This window comes from Phymastichus coffea, unplaced genomic scaffold, assembly GCF_024137745.1.
Source record: "Phymastichus coffea isolate CEN01 unplaced genomic scaffold, Cenicafe_Pcof_1.1 PCOF00057, whole genome shotgun sequence".
NCBI classification, from domain to species: domain Eukaryota; kingdom Metazoa; phylum Arthropoda; class Insecta; order Hymenoptera; family Eulophidae; genus Phymastichus; species Phymastichus coffea.
The window spans coordinates 223922-250146 of record NW_026706868.1 but is presented as its reverse complement, the minus strand read 5'-3'; the positions used below and the strand labels follow the sequence as shown (position 1 = coordinate 250146).

The 26225-nt window shown below is 35.1% G+C and overlaps 4 protein-coding genes across 7 annotated transcripts; all 4 read right to left on the bottom strand.

The window, feature by feature from the left end:
* Window positions 1-142: 142 nt before the first annotated feature.
* Window positions 143-7333, bottom strand: LOC131666233 (lipase 3-like). Of its 4 annotated transcripts, none has more exons than XM_058938720.1 (14): window positions 7273-7333; window positions 6195-6336; window positions 5180-5417; window positions 5035-5110; window positions 4808-4961; window positions 4547-4631; window positions 4213-4301; window positions 3188-3295; window positions 2582-2777; window positions 1736-2097; window positions 1104-1262; window positions 902-986; window positions 682-827; window positions 144-567 (listed from the first exon to the last, which is right to left on the bottom strand). In XM_058938720.1, exons 2-14 carry the CDS (start codon window positions 6279-6281, stop codon window positions 409-411), a joined length of 1944 nt encoding a protein of 647 aa, XP_058794703.1. In that variant the 5' UTR covers window positions 6282-6336; window positions 7273-7333; the 3' UTR covers window positions 144-408. The 4 variants fall into 4 exon arrangements, with proteins under 4 accessions (XP_058794699.1, XP_058794703.1, XP_058794702.1 ...); XM_058938719.1 differs by lacking the exon at window positions 7273-7333 and adding an exon at window positions 6886-6937; XM_058938718.1 differs by lacking the exon at window positions 7273-7333 and adding an exon at window positions 6403-6616.
* A 271-nt stretch (window positions 7334-7604) lies between these two features.
* Window positions 7605-9665, bottom strand: LOC131666234 (lipase 3-like). The gene is made up of 8 exons (XM_058938721.1): window positions 9518-9665; window positions 9045-9243; window positions 8858-8972; window positions 8534-8780; window positions 8312-8464; window positions 8149-8233; window positions 7933-8075; window positions 7605-7862 (listed from the first exon to the last, which is right to left on the bottom strand). The coding sequence occupies exons 1-8, from the start codon at window positions 9635-9637 to the stop codon at window positions 7713-7715; spliced, it is 1212 nt and encodes a 403-aa protein (XP_058794704.1). The 5' UTR covers window positions 9638-9665; the 3' UTR covers window positions 7605-7712.
* Window positions 9666-11083: 1418 nt separating this feature from the next.
* On the bottom strand, window positions 11084-13133 carry LOC131666235 (lipase 3-like). Its single transcript, XM_058938722.1, has 8 exons — window positions 12921-13133; window positions 12647-12845; window positions 12458-12572; window positions 12147-12393; window positions 11930-12088; window positions 11768-11852; window positions 11538-11680; window positions 11084-11458 (listed from the first exon to the last, which is right to left on the bottom strand). Exons 1-8 carry the CDS (start codon window positions 13131-13133, stop codon window positions 11303-11305), a joined length of 1317 nt encoding a protein of 438 aa, XP_058794705.1. The 3' UTR covers window positions 11084-11302.
* A 434-nt stretch (window positions 13134-13567) lies between these two features.
* On the bottom strand, window positions 13568-22684 carry LOC131666151 (uncharacterized). Its single transcript, XM_058938560.1, has 16 exons — window positions 22473-22684; window positions 21872-22082; window positions 19453-19567; window positions 18827-19070; window positions 18279-18434; window positions 17770-17857; window positions 17549-17694; window positions 16988-17147; window positions 15224-15354; window positions 14938-15136; window positions 14744-14858; window positions 14425-14671; window positions 14185-14343; window positions 14027-14111; window positions 13801-13943; window positions 13568-13723 (listed from the first exon to the last, which is right to left on the bottom strand). Exons 1-16 carry the CDS (start codon window positions 22563-22565, stop codon window positions 13568-13570), a joined length of 2448 nt encoding a protein of 815 aa, XP_058794543.1. The 5' UTR covers window positions 22566-22684.
* Between the last annotated feature and the right edge of the window lie 3541 nt (window positions 22685-26225).

Genomic DNA, 26225 nt, shown 5'->3' with positions numbered 1-26225 from the left:
AAAGAAAGCAACCCCCTCTACCCTCTTCATCCACGTTAGTCTCAAGCGCATGCGTGTAAAGTTGGTTGCCTGATGCTCTTACGCGCTTCTTTCGAGACTTAGGTGGGAATGATCTTATAGATGAATGATGAAAAAAATATTATTTTGTTCGAATAAAGTTCAACTTCAACGACTGACATCAGATGTGAGCTTACTAAATGTCATGGAAATGAATTTGAACAGCGAATGCAACAATCACTTTGTTATTACTGGAAATTAATGTATAACAATTACGCGCTAATTATCGTATACGCCATTACTTAAAATCTACATAAATGTCTTATGTGACTAGGTAGGAAATGTATCACTATGCACTTCTTTTATTTTAGGCGAAATCCCAAAATAAAATCTACTTCAACCATTTGTTCGTTACGTATCAGTCGTGTTCTTGAGGTAATTAATTAATGGTTTGTAGAGCAGATTCGGCGCATCTACAGCGAAGGTGAAACCGATGTGGTTGAATGCTTCATCGGGTATTTGGTACAGCACTGGATTATTTGGCAATCGTTTTGCTAAGTCTTGGATATCCTGCAATTTCGATAAGACGATAATTTTCGCAACGAAAATATTCCACGTTGCTCTACTTTTACCGGTTTCAGGAGAGATCTACGTAAACGACTATTGAAAATATCCATTACTTACTCTGTAATCAGTTAACAAGTCATTGTGGGCATAATAAATTGCAACAGGGACATAAGCATTTTCGATCGCGTACTCAGGCGGCTCAGTCTGATTATACATAATTGTGTTGATCTCCGCAGAGCCATAATCGAATTGTCGGAATTTCTCTGAAAAATAGAAATGTCGATATCAATATACATTTCCTACAGATGCAGTAAGAAGAAATGATAAGTCCATTTACTAGAATTGTGCCCTTGCGCGTAGTGGAAGAACTGCTTGATCGAGCTACCAGCTGGCGCGTGTCCTAAAATTATTGGTATGGTCGTCTGCGCAGGAAAGATTTATCAGTTTTCAATATTGAATAGAGAGTAAATTTATTTTTTTTTTATTCGTGGAGAAGTTTCTAGATTGAACTCATTCGTCGAAAAAAGTTGAATACGAACCTTATTGAGAAGTGAAGCATCGTAGCCGGTTATCATGAAGAGCACGTTACTGCAGACAACCTGATATGGTGAACGAGCCTCGCAAACCTCCCTTCCAATTTTCGTCAGTAGGGCATTTGTTGGTAGAAAATCATTCACTCCGAAGAATCTAATCACGTACTGCAACGATGTAACGCCTTTTTTGTATTTTTCAACGCAATATTTAGACAACTATACGTTTATAATTCTCGAGATTGTTTTAATTACATATGTGTGAACAGAGAATGGAATTTATTTCGCAACCGTTATTTTTCAGCGATAAAAATTTCTTTCGATTCACTGATATTCAAGAATTTTCTTCCACTTATCGGTGAAATTGACAATCGTTTATTGATCGCGTACGAAAACCAATTGGAAATTTGGCCGGGAGTAAACGCCATTCACTGTGCAACGACTGATAACTGTACTACGTCATTCGCAAAATTTAAATACTGTGTTTTCAGTTGAAAACGGTTATAGCCATCATGAAAAAACTGAATTATACATCATACCAATATTCTGATGAGTAATCGACAAAAAGAAAGAATGTAGATCATCATTGATGTATAATAAAGAAGATCATGTATTGGTTTTTTGGCTAGAAAAAAACTCACATATAAGGGCGTAGAGATTTTGGAAAAGACGCCGATGATGGGACTGCCTGAGTGTGTCGTATTGGCGACAGGCGCGAATAGAGCAGCCTTGTCAATCTTGCCATTGTACTGCGGCTTCTCCGAGAGCATGACAAAGAAGATACTTCCGCCCTGTGAGTGGCCGATATAATTCAACTTTTTCTGGCCTGTGACGTTGAGTATGTGGTCGATTGTAGCCGGCAGGTCGTGCGTACCCATTTCGTGCCACGAAAACTCCCAGAATTTCGAGTCACTTGACGTGAAGTTCACGTGGGCTTTTGAATAAGTGTTGCCGCGTGAGTTGCCTAGCCATACGTCGTAGCCAGCGTCGCATAGGAGGTAGGCTGCCAACAATTTATTTTCAAGTTTTAAACTTACGCATTGTTTATATGGATAGTCATCAATACGACGCGTGAAAATTCACGCAACAACAAACTAAAAGCCCTTACATATTACTAAAGCTGTAAGATTGACTTCTATGCATTGTAAGATTTTATACGCCTCTTTTTCATATTCATGTTTGTTTTCATTATTTTCTCGTTGTCTTCTCTGTTGTGAAAGATATAGTAAGGAACTCGTGTACAAAAAACCAACGAACTTTTAACGATTTTACACTCATTATTCGAAGCAAGACGAATTTGAGAAAAACACAATTCATTCTCAAATTATTTCGATAAGCAATCACAAAGGTGAATAATTGATAAATTCTACACGATAAATTCGTTAAACTCGTTGTACAGTTGCCATTTGTAATTGAAAATACCAATTTTCAAGGTCTAAAAGTTATCTGCATTCATCAAACACAGATGAATAAAGAAATTTTCTTACCCAAAGATTGATTTGGACCGAGTATAACCCAATCAGCAGAACTACCGAGAATCCCGTGTTGAAGGAAAGCTACTGGTTTTCCGTTGGTATTGTCCGTCTCGTTACCAGGTATCCTGTGTACCGTCAATAGATAACCATCCTCTGTTTCAACATGATGCGACTCCGCTTGGTAACCATATTTTCTTATTAGTTGGGGCTAATTCCAAAGCGATAAATTTTATGTTTATACATATGGTTATTCCATAAAATAGTACGTAATGATTTATATAATAATAGAGGATCAAAAAAATTCAAAAATAAAAATGATACGTAACATTACAATCGTATTGTTGTCGATCCTTTTACTAAAAATTGTTATGTCTGTGTATTTAATTTTTTTAATCTCTTACTGTAGTATTTGACATATGCGTTTAGTTTATTGCAGTATGAATAAATTAACTTATTAAAAAGTCAAGCAAAATTGCTAAACCTTCAAACTTGCATCATAAATCGAGTTACTTTTGCAAGTTGAGTCGTATCGTTGAGTAATCTGACCAGTCTTTTTAAAAAATAGATTCATCACTTTTTAAGCCAAAATAAAACCAATACTGATAAATTTGATCTTACAGTATCCAAAAACACATCAGGATGATCCATCATATCCGAGAAGTTTTTGATTGACAATGTCGGCAGCACCATATTCATCATAAATCCCCAGGCTTTCATCACTGTATTCTGCAATCAAACCAATTGAAATTGCCGCTGTAAATTACCTCGTTTTATGTGTTGATAAAAACACTCCGTGTATTTTATGGCATTTGACTCTCGATACCCCTAGTTATTTCATAACCGGCAGCCTTTATCATGCTCGTTAATTAATATTCGTATCGTAATATACGATAACCGCCAACGAATATTCAGATTAGTATTTTGCTTTAACCTTAAACTAAATTAATTTTGTTAATAAATTGTGTCATCACAACTCCCACATTCATCAAGATCAAAATAGTCAAGGAACTGTTTACATACGACGGTGTACAAACAACAAGTTCATTTGACACGGAGGTTTTTTTCTTTTTTTTTTTGCAAAAACGTCATTTTTACACACTTCTATGTATACACATCTGTTTATGAACAATACAAACGATGGACCCATTCACGCGCACATTGCTTTCTATAACAAATGTTAGTTTTGCACGTTTCTCGTGTGTTTGCACACCTGTCGCGCCACGACTGAGATTGAGCCAAGGCCGCATTAAGAAATCTCCCGTGCTAGGCGAAAGGTTTTTGCGTTCACGCGAAAAGTAAAGAGGCAAACAAGAGCGCGTTTAGGATTATGTGTATACCGGTTACTTTAGCCTTGACGCTTTTCGGGGTTGTGGTTATTTTTGTTCTCGTTTGAGATCGCATTCAGAAAAATGGTCTTGCAAGGTGAAATGTCGAAATTGATACATCGAAAATTAATAATTTTGAGATGGAAAAATCGTATATTGCAAAATGTTTAGTAAATAAAAGTTTTGTCGTCTCCACGTATTTATGCAATACATAATTTTTAAGATAGTTGGCACGTGACAGGAAAATATAATAAATATAATATAATATAATATAATATAATATAATATAATATAATATAATATAATATAATATAATACCTTTAAATCACGTATATTTGTGTCGTCGGCGATGTAATTGATTTTGCGCCCGAGATGATCAAATTTCTCGACAACGTTATTGTAACCTCCTGTAAGAATAGTCAGTTCGATGTTGAGTGATTAAATCAATCATAAAAGTTCAATAATTATTAATAATATTCAATTATTTATTTCTTTCAAAAGCAATATAGAATGATAAAGCATCACAATGTTTATACTAATGTATATATTTATACTACCGCAAGAAAAATGTTGTATTAACACGTATATAATTGTTACTTATTTATATGAAGCGAAAATAATTTAGGCCATGCAATGAGTTTTACTAAATTACTTGAAATCAATCCAGTTCCCTTTTTGTACCATGTCTTGATAGCCCTTACACCAGGGATGTTCTCCAACCATTTAGAAAATTTTGACTGCAAAAAATAACAATCCATTTCTCAGCTTATTTCCATATCTCATAAAACAGGAGCACATTGCATCAACGTGCGCATAATTTTTCCCTTGCAATTATAAAAATTGCATCAGCTGCAGTCACATAAATCAAATACAATAAAATAAACAAGGTAAAAAAACAAACGCAGGTGCACACCTGGGGCTTTTCCTCGATAATACGCGGTGCGGTCATGCCAAAAAACTGTACCGAGCCATTGAAATGACCCATAACCGTGAGTTCTTCCGCTTGAGTTGAAGCCAGTATGTATTGAGCAACTTGTTCCAATCGCTTCCTTTCATTTTCCTCGCTCCTTGAAAAGAAAAAAAAACAAACATTTACTTGTACATTGACATTTCACTTATAAAACGCCTTGAATCACGTACGATGTTGGATTTTCAGCGATACTTGTGTTGCCAATACCAAGCCATACGTCGTAACCACGATCCACGAGTATGTAAGCTGCAAATATACCGTTTTTCTGTTTTTAATTTCTTTTTTTTTTCGCGCTAGCTTGAAAAATGTACGCACCAACAGCAATTTTCGGTTTATTCACTTCGCAGGGATCGTTGTCACAGAGTATACCATTCTCGATGAACACTGGTTTCTTGTCAACTCGTTTTGGTGACTTTGGTCCTGATGAGATTCTATACAGTATCGTTTCGCCACGAAAATCGGTCAGCTTGTCGATCTCCATTTCCGAGTGCGGCAGTACCGGTGGGAATGCATAACGCTCAAGTTCGTACTCCGAAAGTACATTCAGCTGATACTGCAATGGCAAATTGCACGTTATTTCTAGTGTGAAATGGTGTTCGCTGTGTGGTTTCAGTCATAGATATTTTTAATATGCAAATCAAACTAGTTTTAGCGCTAATTCTCGGTCGATTTTTTGTTCATTTATTCACTGAGAAACGTTCGATCAAGTCGGCAACAACAAACATTAATGATAGGCGAACTTTGTACGTCAAGTTGATCGATTTGCATTTCAACTGAAATCAGCGTTCGCGCTGCGATAATCCAAGGCTGTCAACTTATATACGCACGATATATCGATAGACGGAGAAACTTGCAGATCTCTTTACAGTGTAAACCTTTGACTCGGTTTTCATGTAATTTCTGAGCACGTCATTTTTTAGCAGTGACTCAATTTATTCGATAACACATTTTTCATTGTTATTAGTAACTATAATAACAACTCTTTGTTTCGAATTCGAATGAAGTTAACCTAGAGGAAAATTTTTATTTTATCGTACAACGACAAAAACTCGTGCCCTAATTTTCCCGTGATCCAATCGAAAAGAAACGAGAAGATTGAAAACAAACCGAAATGATGATCGATTGAAACATAACTCAACGATGCATTTGGCCCGCGCGTGCGACACAATTGCAAATGAAACGGATCACAATGGAAAATTTATAACGAATTCAATGCAATCGTCACTTGTTTTACATACCGAAGCTAGAATTTTTCCATACACTCTGTGTCACAACAAGCAAGCCCATTGTGACCATTCGTACGAAAAGAGAAAATAAAACAATTTCATACCAAATTTCTGCCACTAGTGTCGAAGTAAGCATCGCTGCTGACAACAACTGCCACGCTTGCAAGTATCAGCAAAGCCGTAAAAGACATTGCAAATGAGAGGTAGGTCTTCTTCTTGGTGGTCCAATGGTCGTAGCCGATACACCTTTTCATCGAGAACATATTAAGCTTCGCATTTGAATATGTTTTTTCGTTTGTTTGTTTGCCATACGTTCTACGGTTTCCGCAAGCCATCATTGTCTAACAACTGTATTACTAATCGATTCTCTTTGAGCATCTTCACAAACAGCGAATAAATATTCGTTCATTCGAGTGTCTTACGAACATTTTCACTTGCCGACTGCTTCGCTTGAGCACGGGTATAAATAAATAGAAATCAATTTGCATCCGGCAAAGTGAATTATCGACAAGCGATGTGTCACACAAAGAGACGAAAAAAAAACGAAAGAAAAAGAGTAAGAAAGCGTCTCGTCACGTCCTCGCCTCGCGCGGAGCTAAGTGACACTTGCGTGCGCTTCTCGCGGTATTCTTTTATAAAATCGCGCGAGCTTTCGTGTTTGAACGGATGCAAAGCCAGTGACGCAAAAACTATATTTCCACAACTATTTTAGCACTCGCGGAAACCTAAGACGCAGACAAAAAAAAAAGAAAAAAGAGAGAAGAAAGTATCGGTGTGAGTCATGAGTGTGTGTACCTAGGAGTTGAGCGCGCGACTACAGGGCAGAGACGGCGCGACCGATCGACTGAGCTTGCGTGTAATGTTCTGTGTTGACCCCACGGCGTGAACCGTGTACACGCTAGCGCATTAACGATGCCGAATGCTATGTAGATGTCTATCAAGAAAAAGAAAAATACTAGAGACTGAACGTATAAAGGGCTTGTGTAACGTGATAACAACTTAACATGAGTTTTAGATCGGTTATTCCGATTGTTGATCGCAATATCGTGATCCTTTTTTGTTGAATTTTTCGCCTATACTATCCTTCTACAAATTTTGGCGAAAACGTACGTCTCGCGCGTGCGGCGATCAAGGTTATAACAGCAGTGTACTCTCATTAGTATATTCAGATTCGATACTTACTTAATTTTTTGTTGTTGAAGACCTGCACTTTTTATAGAAGTCAAGCTCCCAACGATCAACACTTCGAAATCGTACTGGATAAGCCGCTTACTTGAAAGTTCAATTTATATGCGCGCCTATCGAGTTTGTTTACGAAACTTCTTTATGGAACTAGCGTCTAAGTCACATAGATGACAACACTTTAGACATAACTAATTTACGCAAAATTCGATGACAGATCAATTGTTATTTTTCATGGGAATATAATAAGTCATCAAGTGAAAAGTAAATAACAACGTTTCATTGTGTAAACAAATATATTTACAAATAAATAAAATCATCACGTCTTTTGCACATTTTCATCACATTGTAACACAACAAAATAATTTTTGAAAACAAATTAACAATTTAGCTAGTTCTAAACTCGTTCCAAGAGTGAAAAATTCATTTATCTATCAATCTTAGTAGCGCTTCATCAAGCTCATCACCTTATCATATAGAAGCTTTTTAACATCCTTCGCCCATAAGTGATCGAGGTGGTTGAACTTGTCGTTTGGAACGCGGAGTTTGACAATGGGATTTGGTAGTTGTGAGTATAGCAGGTCTACGTCCTATTAAAAATAATTGTTTTCTTCAAAAAACTTTCTAAGAATTAATTTCCGACAATCTGATTGAACTTACGCTTGGATGTGACAGCCAGTCGTTAACAGTGTAGTGGAGAGATACTGGAGCCGTAACTTTAGTGATATTATAATCAGGTGGTATCCTCGATTTGTACTGCTCCATATTCATCGACCTTCCATGGTCAAATTGTCGAAAAGATCCTGAAAATAATCACATTCGTTTATGATGCTCATAAATCACATGTTTACCAATTGAAAATGTAATAACTCTTACGTGTCTTGATCAGTTGACCGTAGTGTATAAATTGCTTAACGGCAGCGCCAGCTGGTACGTGAGCTAGAATTGCCGGAAGTAACTCCTAACGAACCACAATCAAGCGTAATTAATTCAAAAGAATTAATAATTTTATAATGGAAAATCAGTTTAAGAAAATTACCGTATCAAGCTGCTCAGGATTAAATCCGGCGATCATGAAAATCACATTTGAGCAGATAGGTTGCAGGAATGAACCGCAAATAAAAGACGTAAATCGTTTGACGAACTGGTTTGTCGGCTTGAACTCGTATGCACCCATTATATTAGTCAGGAACTATAAATAAAATAGAAAATGTCAATTTCCGAAAAAATAATAACAAACCAGACAAGAAATGACATTCACACTGAGAGGTTTCAATATTCTTGAGAGTGCTTGGAAAATCGGACTCTTCATTCTGCCACAGTGAGCCACAGGTGCAAGTGCAAACATGGCGTTAATTTTATCGTTGTATTCTGGAAGTTCGCTGGCCATCACGAAGAATGCCGTACTTCCTTGACTGTGACCAATGTAGAAGAGCTTCTCACGTTTGGTTACATTCAGCACGTGATCGATCATCGCGGGAAGATCTCGAGATCCAATTTCATGCCAGCTGAATGACCAAATGCACAGTTAGATAAAAATATGCGATTTAAAACTCGGCTATTTGCTTTTTCTGCATATTCTTACTCGAATTGCCAGTATTCTGGATCTTTGATAGACAAAAATTTATGACTACGTGAGTATCGATTTCCTCTGGCATTTCCCATCCACACATCGTAACCAGCATCAGCCAAGAGGAAAGCTGAAATCATCAGATGTCAAGTTAACTAGACTCGGATTTAATTCAATTACGAATTAAAATAATCAAATATACCTAAGCCTCTCCGTGGACCAGCAATAACCCAATCCATCGAACTAGACAAAAGTCCATGTTGAAGAAAAACAACGCGTTTTCCCTCAGGATTTGGATTCTTACTATTACCAGTTATTCTGTGAACTGTTAAAAAGTAATTATCCTCTGTCTTAATCATGTGACTTTCTATTCCGTAATTGTACAATGCAACAACTTCTGGCTGAAATTAGAAAAACCAATATTTTTAAATTAATGTTTTGAAATCATTTTTTGAGTAAACTACTCTAATCTAATTTATTTATTATTTTTCCAAAATTTTCATATTTTTGAATTGCATCATATATCAAATTCCCATTGTTTTTTATCATTGCAATAGAATTAATAAATATTTAGCATTATTTATCAATCATGTATATCTTTTAAACGTTAATATATTACTGTTTACAGTATTTATCGATAGCGAGGTTGCTTTTTATATAAAAATATCTACTTACAGCACTGAGATGTGCATGAGGATGATCAGAACTCCTAGTACGCACAACATCCGTAGCATTCGCACTAGCCACTCCCACTGAGAATGTACTCTTCAACAAAGCAATCTCTTCATCAGTCATCACTGAGAACAGATCAGACTCTCCGGAATACACTTCAGCTCCATTGGAAAAGGTAGCCACAAGGCACAAACTTGAAAAGAGTGCAAATCGCTGCATTGTGCGATTAAAATAATTAATCTGAGTAAATTTTTTCGCCGCCACGCTTTTTATACTCAATATCAGTGTTCACCATCTGTTGACAAAAGAACGTCGTAGAAGGTTCTTATCAACCTATCACCATGCATCATTGCAGCTTGTTTATCAATCACATATCTCCAGCAGCTATATGATTGTTTAAAAGTGCACAAGCGTGTTGCTACTATATGATATTTACACTTTATTAGCATACATAACTAAACAACGTCGCTTCTTTTCATCGCTAATGCCTTCTTTACATCGCTGTTGGATATCTCATTTTTACGTAAAAGGTTCACTTGGTTTACTACTCCTTCTTTACTGATATTTTTAAGGTTATCCTAAGGAATTATTTTTGACATTTTTGGCACTTTTACATCGAATACCTGAAATACTGTATTAATTTTGGCTTCGTATTTTATTTTCAATAAGCACAGATTAGTATTTTGATTTCCTGCTGGATTAGTTTTCTTATCATTTTACAGTATGCAAGAAATCAAGATATCCACTTAAACGAGCTGCAACATGCAGAGAGATAAGCATACATTAATACATCTGATAATTAAATACAATGTTCCTGTCTACTTCATTTTATTGATTAGTTGTAACTGTAACAAAGATACGAGAATTAAATGGAATTTACGAATTTTAAATTTATACTTACCAAAGATTTCCATTTATTTAATTTGGATTAAATTAATTTTTAGGATAAACGTGTCACTTAACTTCATAAACTTAAAAATAGCTTCGTTTTTAATCTATTTAATTACAAATCTCCAATTTTATTATACTTTTAATGAATAACATGGAAGAAAACTTCATTTTGATATAATCGAAAATCTGTATAGTAAGAGGTTGATAAACAAGATATAAGCGCCAGCCAAGGCTTCTTCATCACATTCAGAAGCTAATCAGGCGTTACAAAATAAATGTACAGTCATTAATTGCGATATACCAAAAAAAGGATGCATCAATTCAAAAAAACTGTACCAATGATTGACATGATTCGAAAGCAATTAAAACGCACCTGTTCAAATCTCAGAATTAGTCATGTGAGAAATTGATTTGTTATGTTATATGCAAAATATTATTATTAAACAGCATTAATCGCGTTTTTTAGAATAATTGACATTGAGCTTTTATTCATTCAATGTCAATTATTCCCTTTCATGGAACCTTTAAGAATGATTAAATATCATTCTTAAAGGTATCGCTTATTTTTCCTATTATAAATAAAATATCAGCGTTTTTCATGAGAATAAATAACTGCATTATAAAATTATTAAATATAAGTGGAATGAAATTAAAGTAATTATATTTGTACAATTTTATTTGAAATAATTATGGAAAAACATTATCAAAAATATGTTATGTTCTATGAAATTTGAAGTATCTAACACAGACAGACTTATTGTTTACGCTAGTTCCAGAAGTTAACAATTTTAATGTGTTAATTACTAACAAATATATCACATACAACTAATATACATCTAAACTTGAAAATGTTAAATAACGGTTCGGTTTTTTATATTTTCATCTTTGATGGTCTCATTAATCTTTATAACGTAGCATTATACTCATTATCTGATCATATAGCAAAGTCTTTACATCTTTGGCCCATAAGTAATCAAGATGAGAGAATTTCCTATCAGAAACTTGAAATTTTCCGATAGGGTTTGGTAATTTTGAGAGTAATTTCTCCACATCCTAAAATAATATTATCCATAAAGTCTAAAGAAAATGTGTGTAATACTAAATACAAAATTTAAATTTTGTAGGTTCTTACTATTGAAGAAGATATTAAATCGTTTCCACTATAATGTAAAGCTATTGGAACTTTAACGTTCGTTAGACTATAAGATGGAGGTGTCAAACTGCCGTATTTCATTAAATTACTGTACCAACCAAAATCCATTTGTTGGAACTTGCCTATTTATTAAATAGTTTACGAATTAATATTTGATGAGCGGAAAATTAACCTATTATATCATATTATAACTTATATATCTTTATTACCTGATTTTATAATTTGACTATAATGTATAAATTGATTAACACTAGCTCCAGCTGGTACATGAGCTAAAATTGCTGGAAGTAATTCCTAAAATAAAATATTTCTAAACTGAGTATAATAATTTTAGAGAATAGCAAAGTGATTTAAATATAATAAACTCATACCAAATCCATTTGCGCTTCATTGAAACCTGCAATCATGAATAAAACATTTTCACAGATTGGTTGTGTGATAACTCTTTCTTGACATAAGGCGGTAGTGAACGTAGTGAAGAACTCGTCGGTAGGTTTAAACTCATTGATACCAATCAAAGCCGTCAGTATCTGCAGTCAGATACAGATATTTTAAAATAAAATTTCTTTCGAAAATAATTGCACTTACCTTGATCGGTTGATCGAAAAGTGCCATGAATTGAAAAATCGGACTTCTCATATGCGAGCAATAAGCTACAGGAGCGAGTGAGAACATGGCATGAATTTTGTCATTGTACTCTGGATGTTCACTCAGCATAACGAAAAATGACGTACTACCCTGACTGTGACCAATGTAATATAATTTTTGCTGCTCGCTAATCTTTAGAATGTGACTGATCACAGCTGGTAAATCGTGCACACCCATTTCGTGCCAGCTGAAGATAAACATTCCAGTTTCAATATTTCCGCAAGTATTTGAAGAAAACGTAAATTACATACCTGAAACTCCAATATTGCGAATCGCGGTCGGTTAATTTTTTATGTTTGCGAGAATAAATGTTTCCTCTGGCATTTCCCATCCACACATCATAGCCAGCGTCCGCAAGTAAGAATGCTAAAAATTAATAAAACATATGACATACAAATTTCAAATTGAGTTATTAAATTATCGCAAATCCAATGTCGAACCGAATCCTCTTTCTGGTCCAGCCATAACCCAATCTACAGAACTAGAAAGGATACCGTGCTGTAAGAATACAACCGGCTTTCCTGCTGCTTTCGGACTTTTCTTACAATCTGGTATTCTGTGCAATTGAAGGATGTAGCCATCATCCGTTTCAACTTCATGGACTTCGGCATCATATTTGTGTAGTCGAATAATTTCAATCTGTATAGCGTCAATTTATCAGTGTAATCATAAATTCAATAGTAAAAACATTTTACAAATCAAAATTACACTTACAGCAGTGAGATAAGTATGTGGATGAACATTACGGAGAACTAACGACCATTTCGTGAGGTTGAAATTTTCCGGCACAATGTTAAGCAAAGGCGCAATCACTGATTGATTTGACAAATTGGGTGGTAAGATATCCTCGTCGTAAACCACGCTATTTGCTATCGTAATCAGCGTGGTACTCAAAATAGCCAGCACTAGTGTGTTGTATCTCTCCATATCTGTATCTTGTGTTCTACTACTAGATAGTCTGTTGTAACAAAGTTTATATATACTGAAACTGTAGAGACATCTGGATTGATTTGTAAGGTAGGATAAATTTATATCGAAACGCATGTGTACTCTATCGGATACTTGTGTAAGAGCTTCTGTCAACGTAGATTAATATGGAATATTTTATCTGATTGAGTACTTTCATTGTTGATTCTGAATGTCTAAGCGATAAATATTCTCATTACCTAATATGCATGTTTATTATTTTAGGGGATTAGAGTTCAGTGTTAGATTAAAAAATGATACGGCACAAAATATTTTCGTCTTATAAAAATTATTTTATTATAAATATATTTTAAAAAATACAGGTAAAAAATAAAAATACTCCCACTTTTATCCTGCAGTCACGATAATATAACTTTATAGCATTTAAAGGAGCTTCAGTCTTTGTAACGCTTCATAAGGCTCATGATTTTCAAGTATAACAGTGTATTGGCATCTTTACCCCAAATGTAATCTAAGTGGGTAAATTTATCATCAGGTACACGGAATTTGCCGATGGGATTTGGAAGACCGGAGTATAGTTTCTCGACGTCCTTCAAATCAAATACCATGTGAACAACGACAATGGAAAGAGGAATAAATATGTAGAATTAAATTTTGTTAGACTTACTTTAGCGTGAGATAGCCAATCATTAAGACTGTAATGCAAAGCAATTGGGGCTCTCAAATTATTTAGATTGTACGATGGAGGGCTTATTTTACCATATTGTTTTAAGTTGCCAAATAATCCGTAATCATATTTTCTAAAGTAACCTGCTTAAAGCAGAAATTTTGTACATTTGATGGATATACTTTATAATGTTTTATTAAAGCTTTAAAAAAATTAACGTAGTTACCTGATTTAATAAGTTGAGCGTAATGAACGAATTGTCGAACTCCGGCCCCAGCTGGTACGTGAGCCAAAACTGCCGGGAGTAATTTCTGTGAATGAAAATTACATTACATAAGTTTTTACATGTACATCTTCTAGCAGTAGTATTTGTATAATATTTACCATATCAAACTGCTGTTTATTAAAACCACCAATCATGAACAAAACATTCCTACAAATTGGTGCTAGTATGGAGTTCTCTTCACATGCTTTCACGGAGAATTTTGTGAAGAATTCATTAGTCGGTTTAAACTCATTGACACCAATCCACTTTGCTATGACCTACAATTTAAATAAGGGATGCTTTCACTGTACGACCGGACGTACTTGTCAAATTATTAACTGAACACATTAATAACTTACATCTAGCTGATTTACAAATTTCGAAAGAACTTGGCAAATGGGTGAAAACATGTGGGATGAATAACTGACTGGAGCGAGTGCAAACATAGCATGGATTTTGTCATTATACTCCGGATGTTCGCTTGCCATAACGAAAAACATGGTCGTCCCTTGACTGTGGCCAGCGTAGTAGATCTTTTTCTGTCCTGTCTTGTACAAGATGTAATCAATCATGTCTCGTAAATCAAAAGTGCCAAGTTCGTGCCAACTAACAAATAATATCGTCAATTATTTATTTGCAACTACTTAGTATTAATGATACGCAATAAAGAATGATTACCTGAACTTCCAGTATTCGGCTTGATTGGTTGTCATGTGTTTGTGTTCTCGAGAATGCAAGTTGCCGCGGACATTTCCCATCCACACATCGTAGCCAGCATCAGCGAGCATAAATCCTGTTTGACAAAAATCGGCAAACTTTACATTTTCTCTCAATTGTATTGCATGAACTATAGTTTTCAATGAAATACTTACCGAATCCTCGTCCTGGACCAGCGATAACCCAATCGTATGAGCTCGAAAGCAGTCCATGTTGGAGAAGTACAACAGGTTTTCCATCGGGCATCGGACTTTTTGAATTTCCAGTTATTCTGTGTAATTCTAAAATGTATTTGTCGGACGTTTCAACTTTATAAACTTCTGATCTGTAGCCGTAGAGTTCTATGATTTGAGGCTGTGCATCCAAGGTAAATTTCGACAAAATAATTTCTTAAGTTGACCAATTATTTTCGGTGAAATTAAATATAAAACGTTGACTTACAACTGATAGTTTAGCATGCGGATGGCCTTGACGAAGAACATGTTCTAACTCTGTTAAGTTTAAATCTTTCCAAATATTTTCCAATGCTGAACCATCAAAAACAAAATCGTCATTTTCGTCGATTGGACTTGCTGTTACAACAGCAAGATAGAATGCCACGATCACAATAAACTTTACCATGTTTTCATAACCGACTTAAACCTGGCAATATTTTCCTACCTACTATGCAATCTTATATACTCTAGATATCCTCGCGAGGCATGGTACTTAAAGGTAGAGACGCACGATTTTTTAATCTGCAAATGCCGTATAATACGTCGTGGATTTAGTCTGTACTTTAGACTGGATCACAATGTGATGGATTTCGTTGACGATGTATGCTGTTTGAAAGGTCGATGGTTGTACGGATCACCGGTTGTGATATCATTTCTTTGGCGAATTTCAGTCAAATAATAAGACATTTGAAGGATAAAGACAGAGTGCAGGTTTTTATATATTTTTGAAAGATGATTGTTGTTTCCTCTAAAAATTATGAATATTTCGATATTTTTTAATTATGGTTCTTAAATTTCAATTCTTAAAAATCACTTTCGATGTTTCGCTTTATGTGAGAAATTATACGAGTTATGCTACTTTAGATATATGTTATTTTCGATATCTTGTTGAACCAATAAACTTATTTATAAACGGTACATATATGTTTCACTGAAAGCAAAATAATAATACAACTAACTCATTATAAAAAGAAATGATATCATCCGTCAGAATAAAAAAATAATAATCTTATCGTTAATATTTGCTAGTTATATGTCATGCGAAGGCATTGAACTGTAATATTTGGATCTATTTATCATTCACTATGTCCTCAACGTTCTTTCAGCTACGTTAATGTCTAAATAACTTAAAATGACATTTTTTCTTGTTTAGTATTTTTGTTTTTTGTAAATTTGCTAGTTTTTATTCATTAAAGTTCATATTCTATTATTATTTCATTAATACAAAAATTTGAAAATGGTTTGAAAATTTTATATTTGAAAATGATAAAATTGTAAATATAAAACTGAATGAAGAAATTTCATAAATAATTCTTTAAAATTAAAAAATACTGGATAATAGTTTTTTTTTGTTAATAATTAATATTTTCTAACTTTTCGAAAATTTTCACTTCTCACAATCAGTGAGCACAAATGAATTAACATTTTCCAATAGGATGCATTAGAGCTTCATTGAAGCTCTAATTTTCTAAATACCGGCTAGTATGGAATCAAAATTAGTAACAATTACGCTATGTAAAGAAATGCTCATGAAGTTATAAATAAACAAATGACAAGGTTATACAAACGATCAATCACCAAAATTATTTTTTATCGACCCGTGAAATCGAGTAAATTCGTATTGCAGGATTTTCTCTAAAGTCCAAAGTAAAAGTCTTGGAAAAGCTTTAATCGAAATGTAATATAAATTGATACACTTACAGATAAAGCCAAACAATTGAAATCAATTGTATTTCTTCTACATATTTAATTCCATTATCTACTGTTTATAAGTGAAAAAGATAAATGTACATGATTTGTGTATAATTTTTATTTATAAATAACAAACTATTAGTTAATATACACCTAATGCAGTGAAATAAAAATTAGTATTTTGTTAATATAATGACTAGAATCATAGAATTGCTTAAGTACAACAATAAATCCAATGAACACATTGTGGTAGAGATAAAACAAAATATCAAACGCAAAAAGAACAATTACGGTTATCGTGTATGATGACGATATTTTTCCATCAAACGCATTAGTGGTTCGAATACAATTCGTGGCGCCGTCCTTCCCCATAGAAAGTCGTAATGATTGAATGGATTTGCCGTGATTTTTTGATGATAAATAATACTTCGTAGCTTGTTAGTTAGCAATTCAACGTCCTGAAATCATAATTAATTATACTAAATATTGAAATTGGTTAAATCAATCGAAATAAAAAATGCTGTTGTACTAGTCACTTTGGTTTTATTAAGTCTTTGATGACGTTTTGACAATTGCGTCACTGTCATAATCGGATATATGGTCTCTAGACATAATAAAACTTGAAATGAAATGACAAAATATATCGCTTCTAGTGCTGAAATTAAGAATAGACTATAAATTTGATAAAATAAAAAAAAAATGAAAATTAAATATTTGGTGATTTTTATCAGCTTTAAAGAGTATGTTCACACTGATTCTCAGTACGTGTTTGTACTGATTTTTATTTCGATTTATGTATTCATATGCTAATGATTCTGACTATTATTGATTCAATTGTTTTATTGAAAATTATGAATACCTTAGGCGTAGCAAGCCAATCGTTAGTACTACTAAAAAGTGCAATCGGTGCAGTTATAGCTTCTAACTTATATTCCGGCGGTACTGGCGATCCATACTCTTGGTAATTCCTCTTGCCGTCTCCATAATCGTATAACCTGAAGTAACCTGCGATGAAAAAAAAGAAATTTTCCCATCTTAATTTTCCTTTTGTAATCTAATCGACAAATCTTGATCAGTTACCAGGATTAATGTATCCTTGACCATAATGAATAAGCTGCTTCCACGATGCTCCTGCAGGTATATGACCAACAATGACAGTGAACTTATCCTGAAACCCAAGTAGATAAAACGAACGAGTCATCAACCGCAAATGAACTGTTGTCAAATATAGCAACAAGTGTCTCTAAGTAGTCGTATTTGCGGTTGTAATTCACGCTTCCATGAGCACGTGCGAGCAACTTTCCATTCGCTTTAATCATTATCATGTTTAAAACGCAATAACGATCGAACGATGTAAATTATTGTAAACATATCTAACTGGTATTTGGAATAGCAATTATAATTGGATTATAATCTGTGTCATCTCGTATTTTGATTTGCGTAGACACTATCATGCGTTAAGACTATTTCTTGGAAAGCATTTGATTGATCGAATGTTTAATTTATATAATCAACTTGTCAACGATGTATAAGATTATTATTTTGATAGCGAATTTCTATATTCGTAACTACTTATATTATACACTTACCAAATCGATGTCAGGACTGAAACCAGCGAGCAAATAAAATTTAGTACTGCAGAATATCTGCGTAGGCGCAGCACTTTGACAGAAAAGCCTCGAGACGAATTTTCCCCAACGTGATCGCGAGCCAAATTCGGGATAACCAAAATTTTCACCTACCCACTGAAAGGAAAAATAGATGTCGATGAATGTTGGGAAAAAGCATTTCAAGGTCAGCTAAATAAGGAAATCGCAACGTGTATTGCGAGATGTTACCGCGTGGAAATTCACTATTCAATGCTAATGATTTGTTTCCCTCTCGAGAGAGGCAAACGAATAATACCAATTCTACATGGCTCGATTTGCGTAAGCTCGATCAATCGACATCCTGCTTCGCTATACTCCGTGAGAATTCTTAGCCAATTTTTACTTACAAATTTTAAGTACGAGTTGATCTCTGTAAGATTGGCACTTTTGCATGAAATTTTTGAATTTTTTCAATCATTTCATTGGAACCAAGACGAACGTGAGTCAATAATTAAAATTGAACAAAACAGGGACAATGATGTACTCACAACGCCGAAATATGTCAACTTGGTAAGTTGCGCAACCGGACCGCGAAGATAGCCGGTGAAGGCCGCGGGCGCGAGGCCAGCGGCAAGAGCGATCTTGTCGTTGTATTGGGGTCTTTGCGAGGCCATCACCAACAACTGGGTCGTGCCCTGCGAATGGCCCACGTATAGCACGCGACGATGGCCCGTTGCACCGATTATGTAGTCAATACTCGATGGCAAGTCGTACATACCCAACTCGTGGTAGCTGAATGTTTGAGAAACGTGTAAACTTTGTTTTCTTTGTTTGGCTTAATGATATCTCATGTTTGTGTAGAATTGGAATGAAGTGCAATTTGGGAAAAATGGAAGTACAGTGACGATAATGTTCTCCTGGGTAAAAATGTTTCTTTAATTACTGGTTTCATCAGAGACTCAATTCTATCCGTATGATTTGCAAAAATGGATTAACATCCAAGCATCGATCAAGCTCAGTAATTCAAATCACGAGAACGTTTGAACGTCAAAGAAAGGTAGGCTTTTAGCATTAATAGCATGTAAAGTTTACCTGTGATTGACATGATGTGCGAAAATGTTAAAATGAAAAACTAAAAATAAACTAAATCGTTCTAAATAGTTAATGTAATTGCCTAAAATCCCAAAAGTAACGATCGGTTGGTTCCATTGACGTATGGTTGCGAGAATAGATATTGCCACGGTTATTCCCCAGCCAAACGTCATATCCTGTGTCCGCAAGAAAATATGCTGAAAAAAGAGTTTGAAATTGAGTATTAGCAAAATCCACATAAGTAACTGCATGTATTAATTTTTTAGTGTAATGATTTTCTGAAGATTTTAAACCTCGACAATTTTTACTCAATGTCAATTTACAAGAATATAATTTACCATGGTTATGGGCGCAGAATCAACGAAACGTTTTTTACGGATAACAAAATAAATTATTACAAAAAATTCATTTTGTAAAAGTTAAACAATTCAACCCACAATAATGAAAGGCCGTTTGAAATATCTACTATGCAGAAAAGGTAATCAAACTGTTACACGAACAGAGAGCGAGCGCTCGAAGCCTGTATAATAAATGTAGGTCTGTATAATAAAATGCAATCGCGACAACTGTACCACGCTGGCATGCTAAGTGATTTCGTTTCGGATTTTTAGTATGCAAGTTAGCATGTGAATTGAAGGCGCCGGAAGAATCCAACACATGCCGATGCATCGGATTTGCCATGCGTGTTTGCGAGACGCGGAAGAAAAAGAATATTTGTAATGTATGCAGCTTTTTTATGTAAGTGAAATTGCGAAAAAAAAACCGTGGTGCTAACGCATTGTACTTGGTATTCTTATTCAATAAGGCAATTACACGCCGGCGGCTCGAATAGTCTGGCTGTTCTTTCGTTTTTTCCTGGGATGACTATAAAGGCGTGTGAGATGCGTTTTCCATGGTTATGGTAAGACCAAATGTGTTTTGTTTGATGTGCATGTCAAGTGCTTATGGGAGACTTGATTATGCATTGGAAAGTTTGTTTGTTATTATTTTTTTAAGTTCGTTTTTAGTTCGAGATCAGCATTTAATATATGTAATTAATTACATAGCCTAATTAATTGTTTGGAAATTCGGTAATGACCGTTTTAGTTTCACGTGCAAGACGTTCTATAATAATTTTATCGATTTTTAATCAGGAATAGTAATCACCTTGAAATATGTTTTTAGTGCTTCTCAAGCTACGACTTAATCTGTTTATATCTTTAGAGATCGCGTACATCTGTAAGATTATCTTGATGCGAATAATTCACGAACAACTCATATGACATTTCTTTTTAGAGTGAGTTACTTACTATGCTAACGTAAATATGCAAAATGTAAAAATAAGATTTTTCTTGCTCTTTATTTATGCAAAATTATGGTAGCATTGACTTCAGTCTTCATTTATTTATTTTAAAATAATTCAAAAATACATTACTGCTTGAACATATTGAAAAATTGCAAATGGTTTTAAGAAATTTCGTAATTTGTTTATGCAGATTCCCAGTGCGAACTACGAACTTCCGCAGATTCATTACAATTAATCTACTTGACACAAGTAGCAGCCGACTTTCTCCCTTAACAAGCGTGTCATATTATCTAACCGTTCACCAAGATCTCTCATCATCGCTTGCTCGCTGTATACAGCCTTATCAACTGTCGCAAGCAAGTTAGTTCTGTACAAGGCAACCGTAATTAATCTCTATAGTTTCCTCGCTCTCGTACATTTCGCTACGGTCACAAATTTCGCAAGTGCGCCGTATGTAACCGATCGAAATTCTTTCTTTTTACGGCTCATCTTTGCGGTTCAGATTTAGTGGTAAAAAGTGCGTCCCGGTGTTTATTTCATTTTTGTCTTTTTCAGGAAACGAGCGTTCGTTAAACGCCACGTGCGAAACGTGTACACGCGCGCATTAACGAGCGCCTCGTAAAGGAGTGTTTTGAAATCTCGCCTTTACAAAGCAAGGAGGACAAGTATTATACTTAATTGTTCGCGCGGGGCCTAATTATCGTGCGTAAATTCGTTGCACCAGTATTTTTTGACAGTCGCGCAAGCGCACGCACGGAGAGAGCACAATTTCCACTCTCACGAACGTCGTAAAAATTCGGGATGTGATTTGCGAAATGGAAAATTATCATAATAAATTGCTAGGAATTCCAAAAATGTCCGTCGACAAATCGACTCGAGTATTGTATCGATGATCGATAGAAAGTGTCAAGGCCAGGAAAAGAAAAAAAAAAGTTGACAAGCAAGATATTTCATAATTCGTTGCATTCAATGTCGTTTCCTGACCCTGACTAATACGAATCAGACACAATCACTTGTGAATTCACAAGTTGTTGCGGACTGACCTCTTGCTCATCAGTTGATCCGCGCGATTGGGATTTTTCCTTCGCGCACGTTTTTGGCACACGAATAAAGGCAAACAAGCGAAAGACGATATGCTTGAATGTTTGGATAATTTTCTTGTTACAAGGATTCGCATTTCGTTGAGCGATAATCAAACGCATTGCGCAAGGTGTACCTAAAGAATTGCCAGGTCCCATGAGTATCCAGTCGGCTGAGCTACCACCAAGACCATGCATCAGCAGAACTGCTGGTCGACCCGACGCTGTAGAATAGTCGTCGTAATTGTAACGGCCAAACGGGATTCTGTGCAGCCCCAAAATGTAACCGTCGTCCGTGATTATCCCATGCTCCTCGAATGGATAGCCGTACTTCGTTGCCAGTTCATTCTTCGTAACAGAAAATTATGGATTTGCTTTTTACAAATGAATTACAATCACAACAAAATCATCGTCCTGGATGAAGAATGACTGGAAAGCGAAAAGCAGGCGCGGAAAGTAAAAAGCTAGACGCGTTGCTTTCTTGTTTAAAATTATGCGCTCTTACGTAAAAAAAAGCCCGTGCAAATATGTATTTTCTCCCAAAGAGGAAGAGGAGGCTTAGCTCGTTTTGTTCTGCGAGAGCAAGGCGTTGAAACATTGCTAAACGGGCGTCTCTGCGAAACGAGCTATACGTTTATTTTTTTTCCGCGCATACTCGAAACACTTGAATTCTCTCTCACACTCTCGCACTTGAACGGAATAATCACCGCAGACACACGCGCGCTCCAGAACACTTACGGTCTTGAGCTCGATATCCGGATTGGGATCCAACTTGGCTCGAGCGACGTAGCTACTGATGAGTAGCAGCGCGGCAACGCACAAAACAGACATTCTCGGAACGGAAATGAAGAACCGCGCGTTTCACTTGAGTAAGATGCAATGCGCATCAGAGGCTCGGAGAGCGCGGCACGTGCGTGCGCTCTTATACGAGACTCGCGGCGCGCGCGATATCAAGCCGCTTTGCTCACTTGCCGAGTCGTTGCACCGACTCTTATATATACACTTACAGACTTGGAAAAGAGCGCTCCGCTCTCGCGTCCTTACTGCACCACTGCACTATTCCTTTTTTTCTCTTTCCTTCTTCTTGCTCGTTCTCTTTCTATCGTCTCGATGTTACCTCCTCCCAGTTTCCGGCTTAGATTCGCGTTTCTTTTCAAGTCAGACTGAGCAATGTGTAAATACGTTTCATTCGTGACAACGAATTACTTTGAAGTAACCCGATGATAATTTTCAATAGATAAAGCGTGAAGATGTATATTATAAATTTATAACCAACCTTGTTGCAAAGCAACAACTAATTATAAGCATCAGTTATCAATACCAATTCATCCATTTATAAAAATCGTTGATCAAGAATATTTTTTAAGTGAAATCGCTAGTTTACACTTTAAGAAAAATGTATACGACATGTATAAGACATTATTTTTAATCCGTTTTTGCGTATTTTTTCGAACATTAATTTCGTCAACAACTTCATCCAACGTTAAACTAAAACGTCAAAAAAAAATTATGCCACAGCAATTAACCAAAAGTTTACCTCCACTTATCTATAAAACTTGTTATACAAAAAAACCAACTACGAAACCATGCATGTATGATTTCCGTTCGACCACGCGTTGAACAGAAATTTTTGAATAATTGCACCACCGTGTTGAACTAATTATTCAAAAAATACAACATATTTTGTCGCCTCTACCACTTTACGAACAAAAAAGAACAGCAAATCTACTCTGTAGTACGCGTACGTAAAATTACAGTGATCAAAAATTTCAGCACCTCGCGTTATACCGATACACACATTCGTTACGAAACGAAAGGCGCACAATGTCGAATAACTTATTCGCTATAAAAAATACCGCACAGTAGCCATGCAAGCACATTTTCCACGTCTTCATTTCTGCGTACGATTATGTATGTTTCTTTTCGACGATAATTGCGCAGATTTTAAAAGCGGCACAGATTAAAGTCGCATGTGTGCACATGGGAATAATCATTACAATATACTTTCGTAATTGATGAGCGGCGCGGCGCTCACTTTTGTAACATCCCTTGCAACGACTTATCAGTTTGTATATAGCTCCGGGTATATATCATTTTTCGAGATGTATATATGCAGTTTTTCCATAGGCTTCACTGTATTTATTACACTGGAAATATGCGTTGGACAATAATTGCGATGTTTAGAAATGTTCAAGCTGATAATAAATAGCTGTTTTCTAGGTCGACGATGATAATTTGTTGATGCGCTTCGCTGCTTAGTCATTATCAATGTAATACATCAATAATTTACTGGAATGTTCGGATGTATGCAGGTAGATCGACGTTACTGAAATTAAATTAAGAAATCTACGCTCACAATTGATCCGTATATTATCGACACTGTTCGTGTAGAATTCTCGGCGCAAAACTGCACTTTCGACTACAATCTATTTAGTCGATCGATACGACCACGCGCACAGCATTTTACTTCTGATTTGAATGCAATCCAGTACACGCGTTGGCTAATCTCGCGAATTATATTACACGTTCGATTAAAAGCCGCTTCGATATGATGAGGGAGAGGAAAAAACTTTCAGTTACCGGCCACATCAAGGACTCTGTACAATTTCTTTCCGCCGGTGGTAGAGAGAGAAAGAGAAAGAGAAAGAGATGGACGACCGTAGACTTTGTTTTAGGAACATATACGCAAAAGCACGCGTTAGGAAACACGTGCGAAAATCTTTTAATTGCCGCACGTACGTTGCTTGAAAATTTACTGTGCACTTTTTGCGCGAGATTTCTTGAAAGGATCGTAAATCTTTTGCTCTTGCAAGGAGTGCGAGGTGTTGAGGAGATTATGAAAACTATCGTTTCGTTGACAGCAGATGTTTGTCACTGCTGTTTTTCTTTTATTTTGTCGAGAACGCTTCCGTTGTTTAGCATTTGCGAAAGATAATTGCATTAAAAATCAAATTGGTGTTTATCAAGGCATATTTTTTATCAAATCCGTTCCCAATAAGTATGATTTACGAACAATATACGTATGCTGAAAATGAACGAAGCAGTCTCAATTCAATCATATCGTATTGAAAATTTATGCACTATCAAGTGAGGTTAAATTTTATTGAGAGGTACATGACGCATATATGCATGCATATTATTTTTCATTTATTGTTCTTATTTGTCATTTCAACAATAAGTTGTTTTGGAATGAAAAATTCAAAGAATGATTCGTCCGTGAGTTTTTTCTATAAATTAAATATTCATGAATTAAAAAGTTACTAACTTTTAGAAATAGAATAAGTACGTTGTCACTCTGAAATTGATCAGAATAAATTGTGACGAACAACTTTACAGCGTTCAATGAACTTAGCTCTTGAAGTAACAATAACGATAATAATTAACATAAGATATTGCACGTGCATGAGTTAAAATTAAACTTGAGATAAACGTTCTGTACCTACATAATAAAATGAAAATAATAGTTAAAAGGAATAATAAAGATTATTTTAACTGTAATGAGCGATGCATTGGCGGTACTAACTAAGCTAATTGTTGATTGTTGTACCTATTTTTCTCAATTTTTCGCAAAAGTATTTGATATATTTAGATAAAGTGTATTGATAATATGAGAAATCTCGTAAATCTAAATCGTACGACTTGAAACGAGCACTAAATAAGTTATCAATAATTTCAATATCGGAGACCACCCACGTTAGTTGGGAATGTGGCGATATCTGATAATCTAATAAGTAATAAATGTACGTCATTTCAAACCTTATTTTTTTTGACGTCTTTTGTGAAAGTTTAATTGATATTTTAGATGATATTTAAACTGTAAATCACACGTGTGCGATTTAATCTTCTTCTAATTAAATTTAATTTTTACTGAAAAATAAGTTTCATAATGACTGTTTTGAAAATAATTTTAGCTAATGATAATATTATCTTTCCCTCCTACCCACCACACTTTTCTTAAAAAGTAAACTTAGTAAAAAGTTTTATTTAACAAATTTTATTATAATTACAAAGCGACAATTCTAAACTTGATTAGACCACATGTGAAAATTGTCGCTTCGTAATTATAATAAAATTTGTTAAATTACAAGTTTTACTTTTTTTTTAAGAATTAAAAATGTGGCAGGCAGGGTGAAGGAGATTTCATTAACCGTACCAGGATCATATAAAATGAAATCCATAGACAGGAAGGCTTAAAATTGAGTACCTGGTAAATCACCAATCGTCGTCTCTGATAAATTTTCAAATTATATCAATAATTACAAATTGACAGATCTTTGATACGAACAGATGATAGAATCTGCATCTCAAGACACATGTAGGTTGAACCTTACATGCACCTATGTTACCAGCATCGGTATATGACTGATATTTTATTATATATATACTGACATTTTTAGTTTAGTAATTCAAATCATTTTTACAAACCAAACAATCAACATGCAGGTTATATACACTGCGTAACTCCAGCATATTATGTGTAGTACTGTGCGT

What these genes read in the sequence shown, in the direction of transcription:
- LOC131666235 (XM_058938722.1), bottom strand. Translation starts at nt 13,133, where the DNA reads ATGGAGAGATACAACACACTAGTGCTGGCTATTTTGAGTACCACGCTG. An exon ending in TCGCAATATTGGAGTTTCAG is followed by an intron (nt 12,394 to 12,457) that starts GTATGTAATTTA and finishes GTTTATCTTCAG; the next exon opens with CTGGCACGAAATGGGTGTGC. An exon ending in TAGTCAAATTATAAAATCAG is followed by an intron (nt 11,681 to 11,767) that starts GTAATAAAGATA and finishes TTTAATAAATAG; the next exon opens with GCAAGTTCCAACAAATGGAT.
- LOC131666233 (XM_058938716.1), bottom strand. Translation starts at nt 6,428, where the DNA reads ATGATGGCTTGCGGAAACCGTAGAACGTATGGCAAACAAACAAACGAA. An exon ending in AAATCTCTACGCCCTTATAT is followed by an intron (nt 1,263 to 1,735) that starts GTGAGTTTTTTT and finishes ACATCGTTGCAG; the next exon opens with TACGTGATTAGATTCTTCGG. An exon ending in ACTTGTTAACTGATTACAGA is followed by an intron (nt 568 to 681) that starts GTAAGTAATGGA and finishes TCGAAATTGCAG; the next exon opens with GATATCCAAGACTTAGCAAA.
- LOC131666234 (XM_058938721.1), bottom strand. Translation starts at nt 9,637, where the DNA reads ATGACTGATGAAGAGATTGCTTTGTTGAAGAGTACATTCTCAGTGGGA. An exon ending in CCAGAATACTGGCAATTCGA is followed by an intron (nt 8,781 to 8,857) that starts GTAAGAATATGC and finishes TTGGTCATTCAG; the next exon opens with CTGGCATGAAATTGGATCTC. An exon ending in GAATATTGAAACCTCTCAGT is followed by an intron (nt 8,465 to 8,533) that starts GTGAATGTCATT and finishes TTTTATTTATAG; the next exon opens with TTCCTGACTAATATAATGGG.
- LOC131666151 (XM_058938560.1), bottom strand. Translation starts at nt 22,565, where the DNA reads ATGTCTGTTTTGTGCGTTGCCGCGCTGCTACTCATCAGTAGCTACGTC. An exon ending in CGCATGCTAAACTATCAGTT is followed by an intron (nt 15,137 to 15,223) that starts GTAAGTCAACGT and finishes TTGGATGCACAG; the next exon opens with CCTCAAATCATAGAACTCTA. An exon ending in AATTTGTAAATCAGCTAGAT is followed by an intron (nt 14,344 to 14,424) that starts GTAAGTTATTAA and finishes TTTAAATTGTAG; the next exon opens with GTCATAGCAAAGTGGATTGG.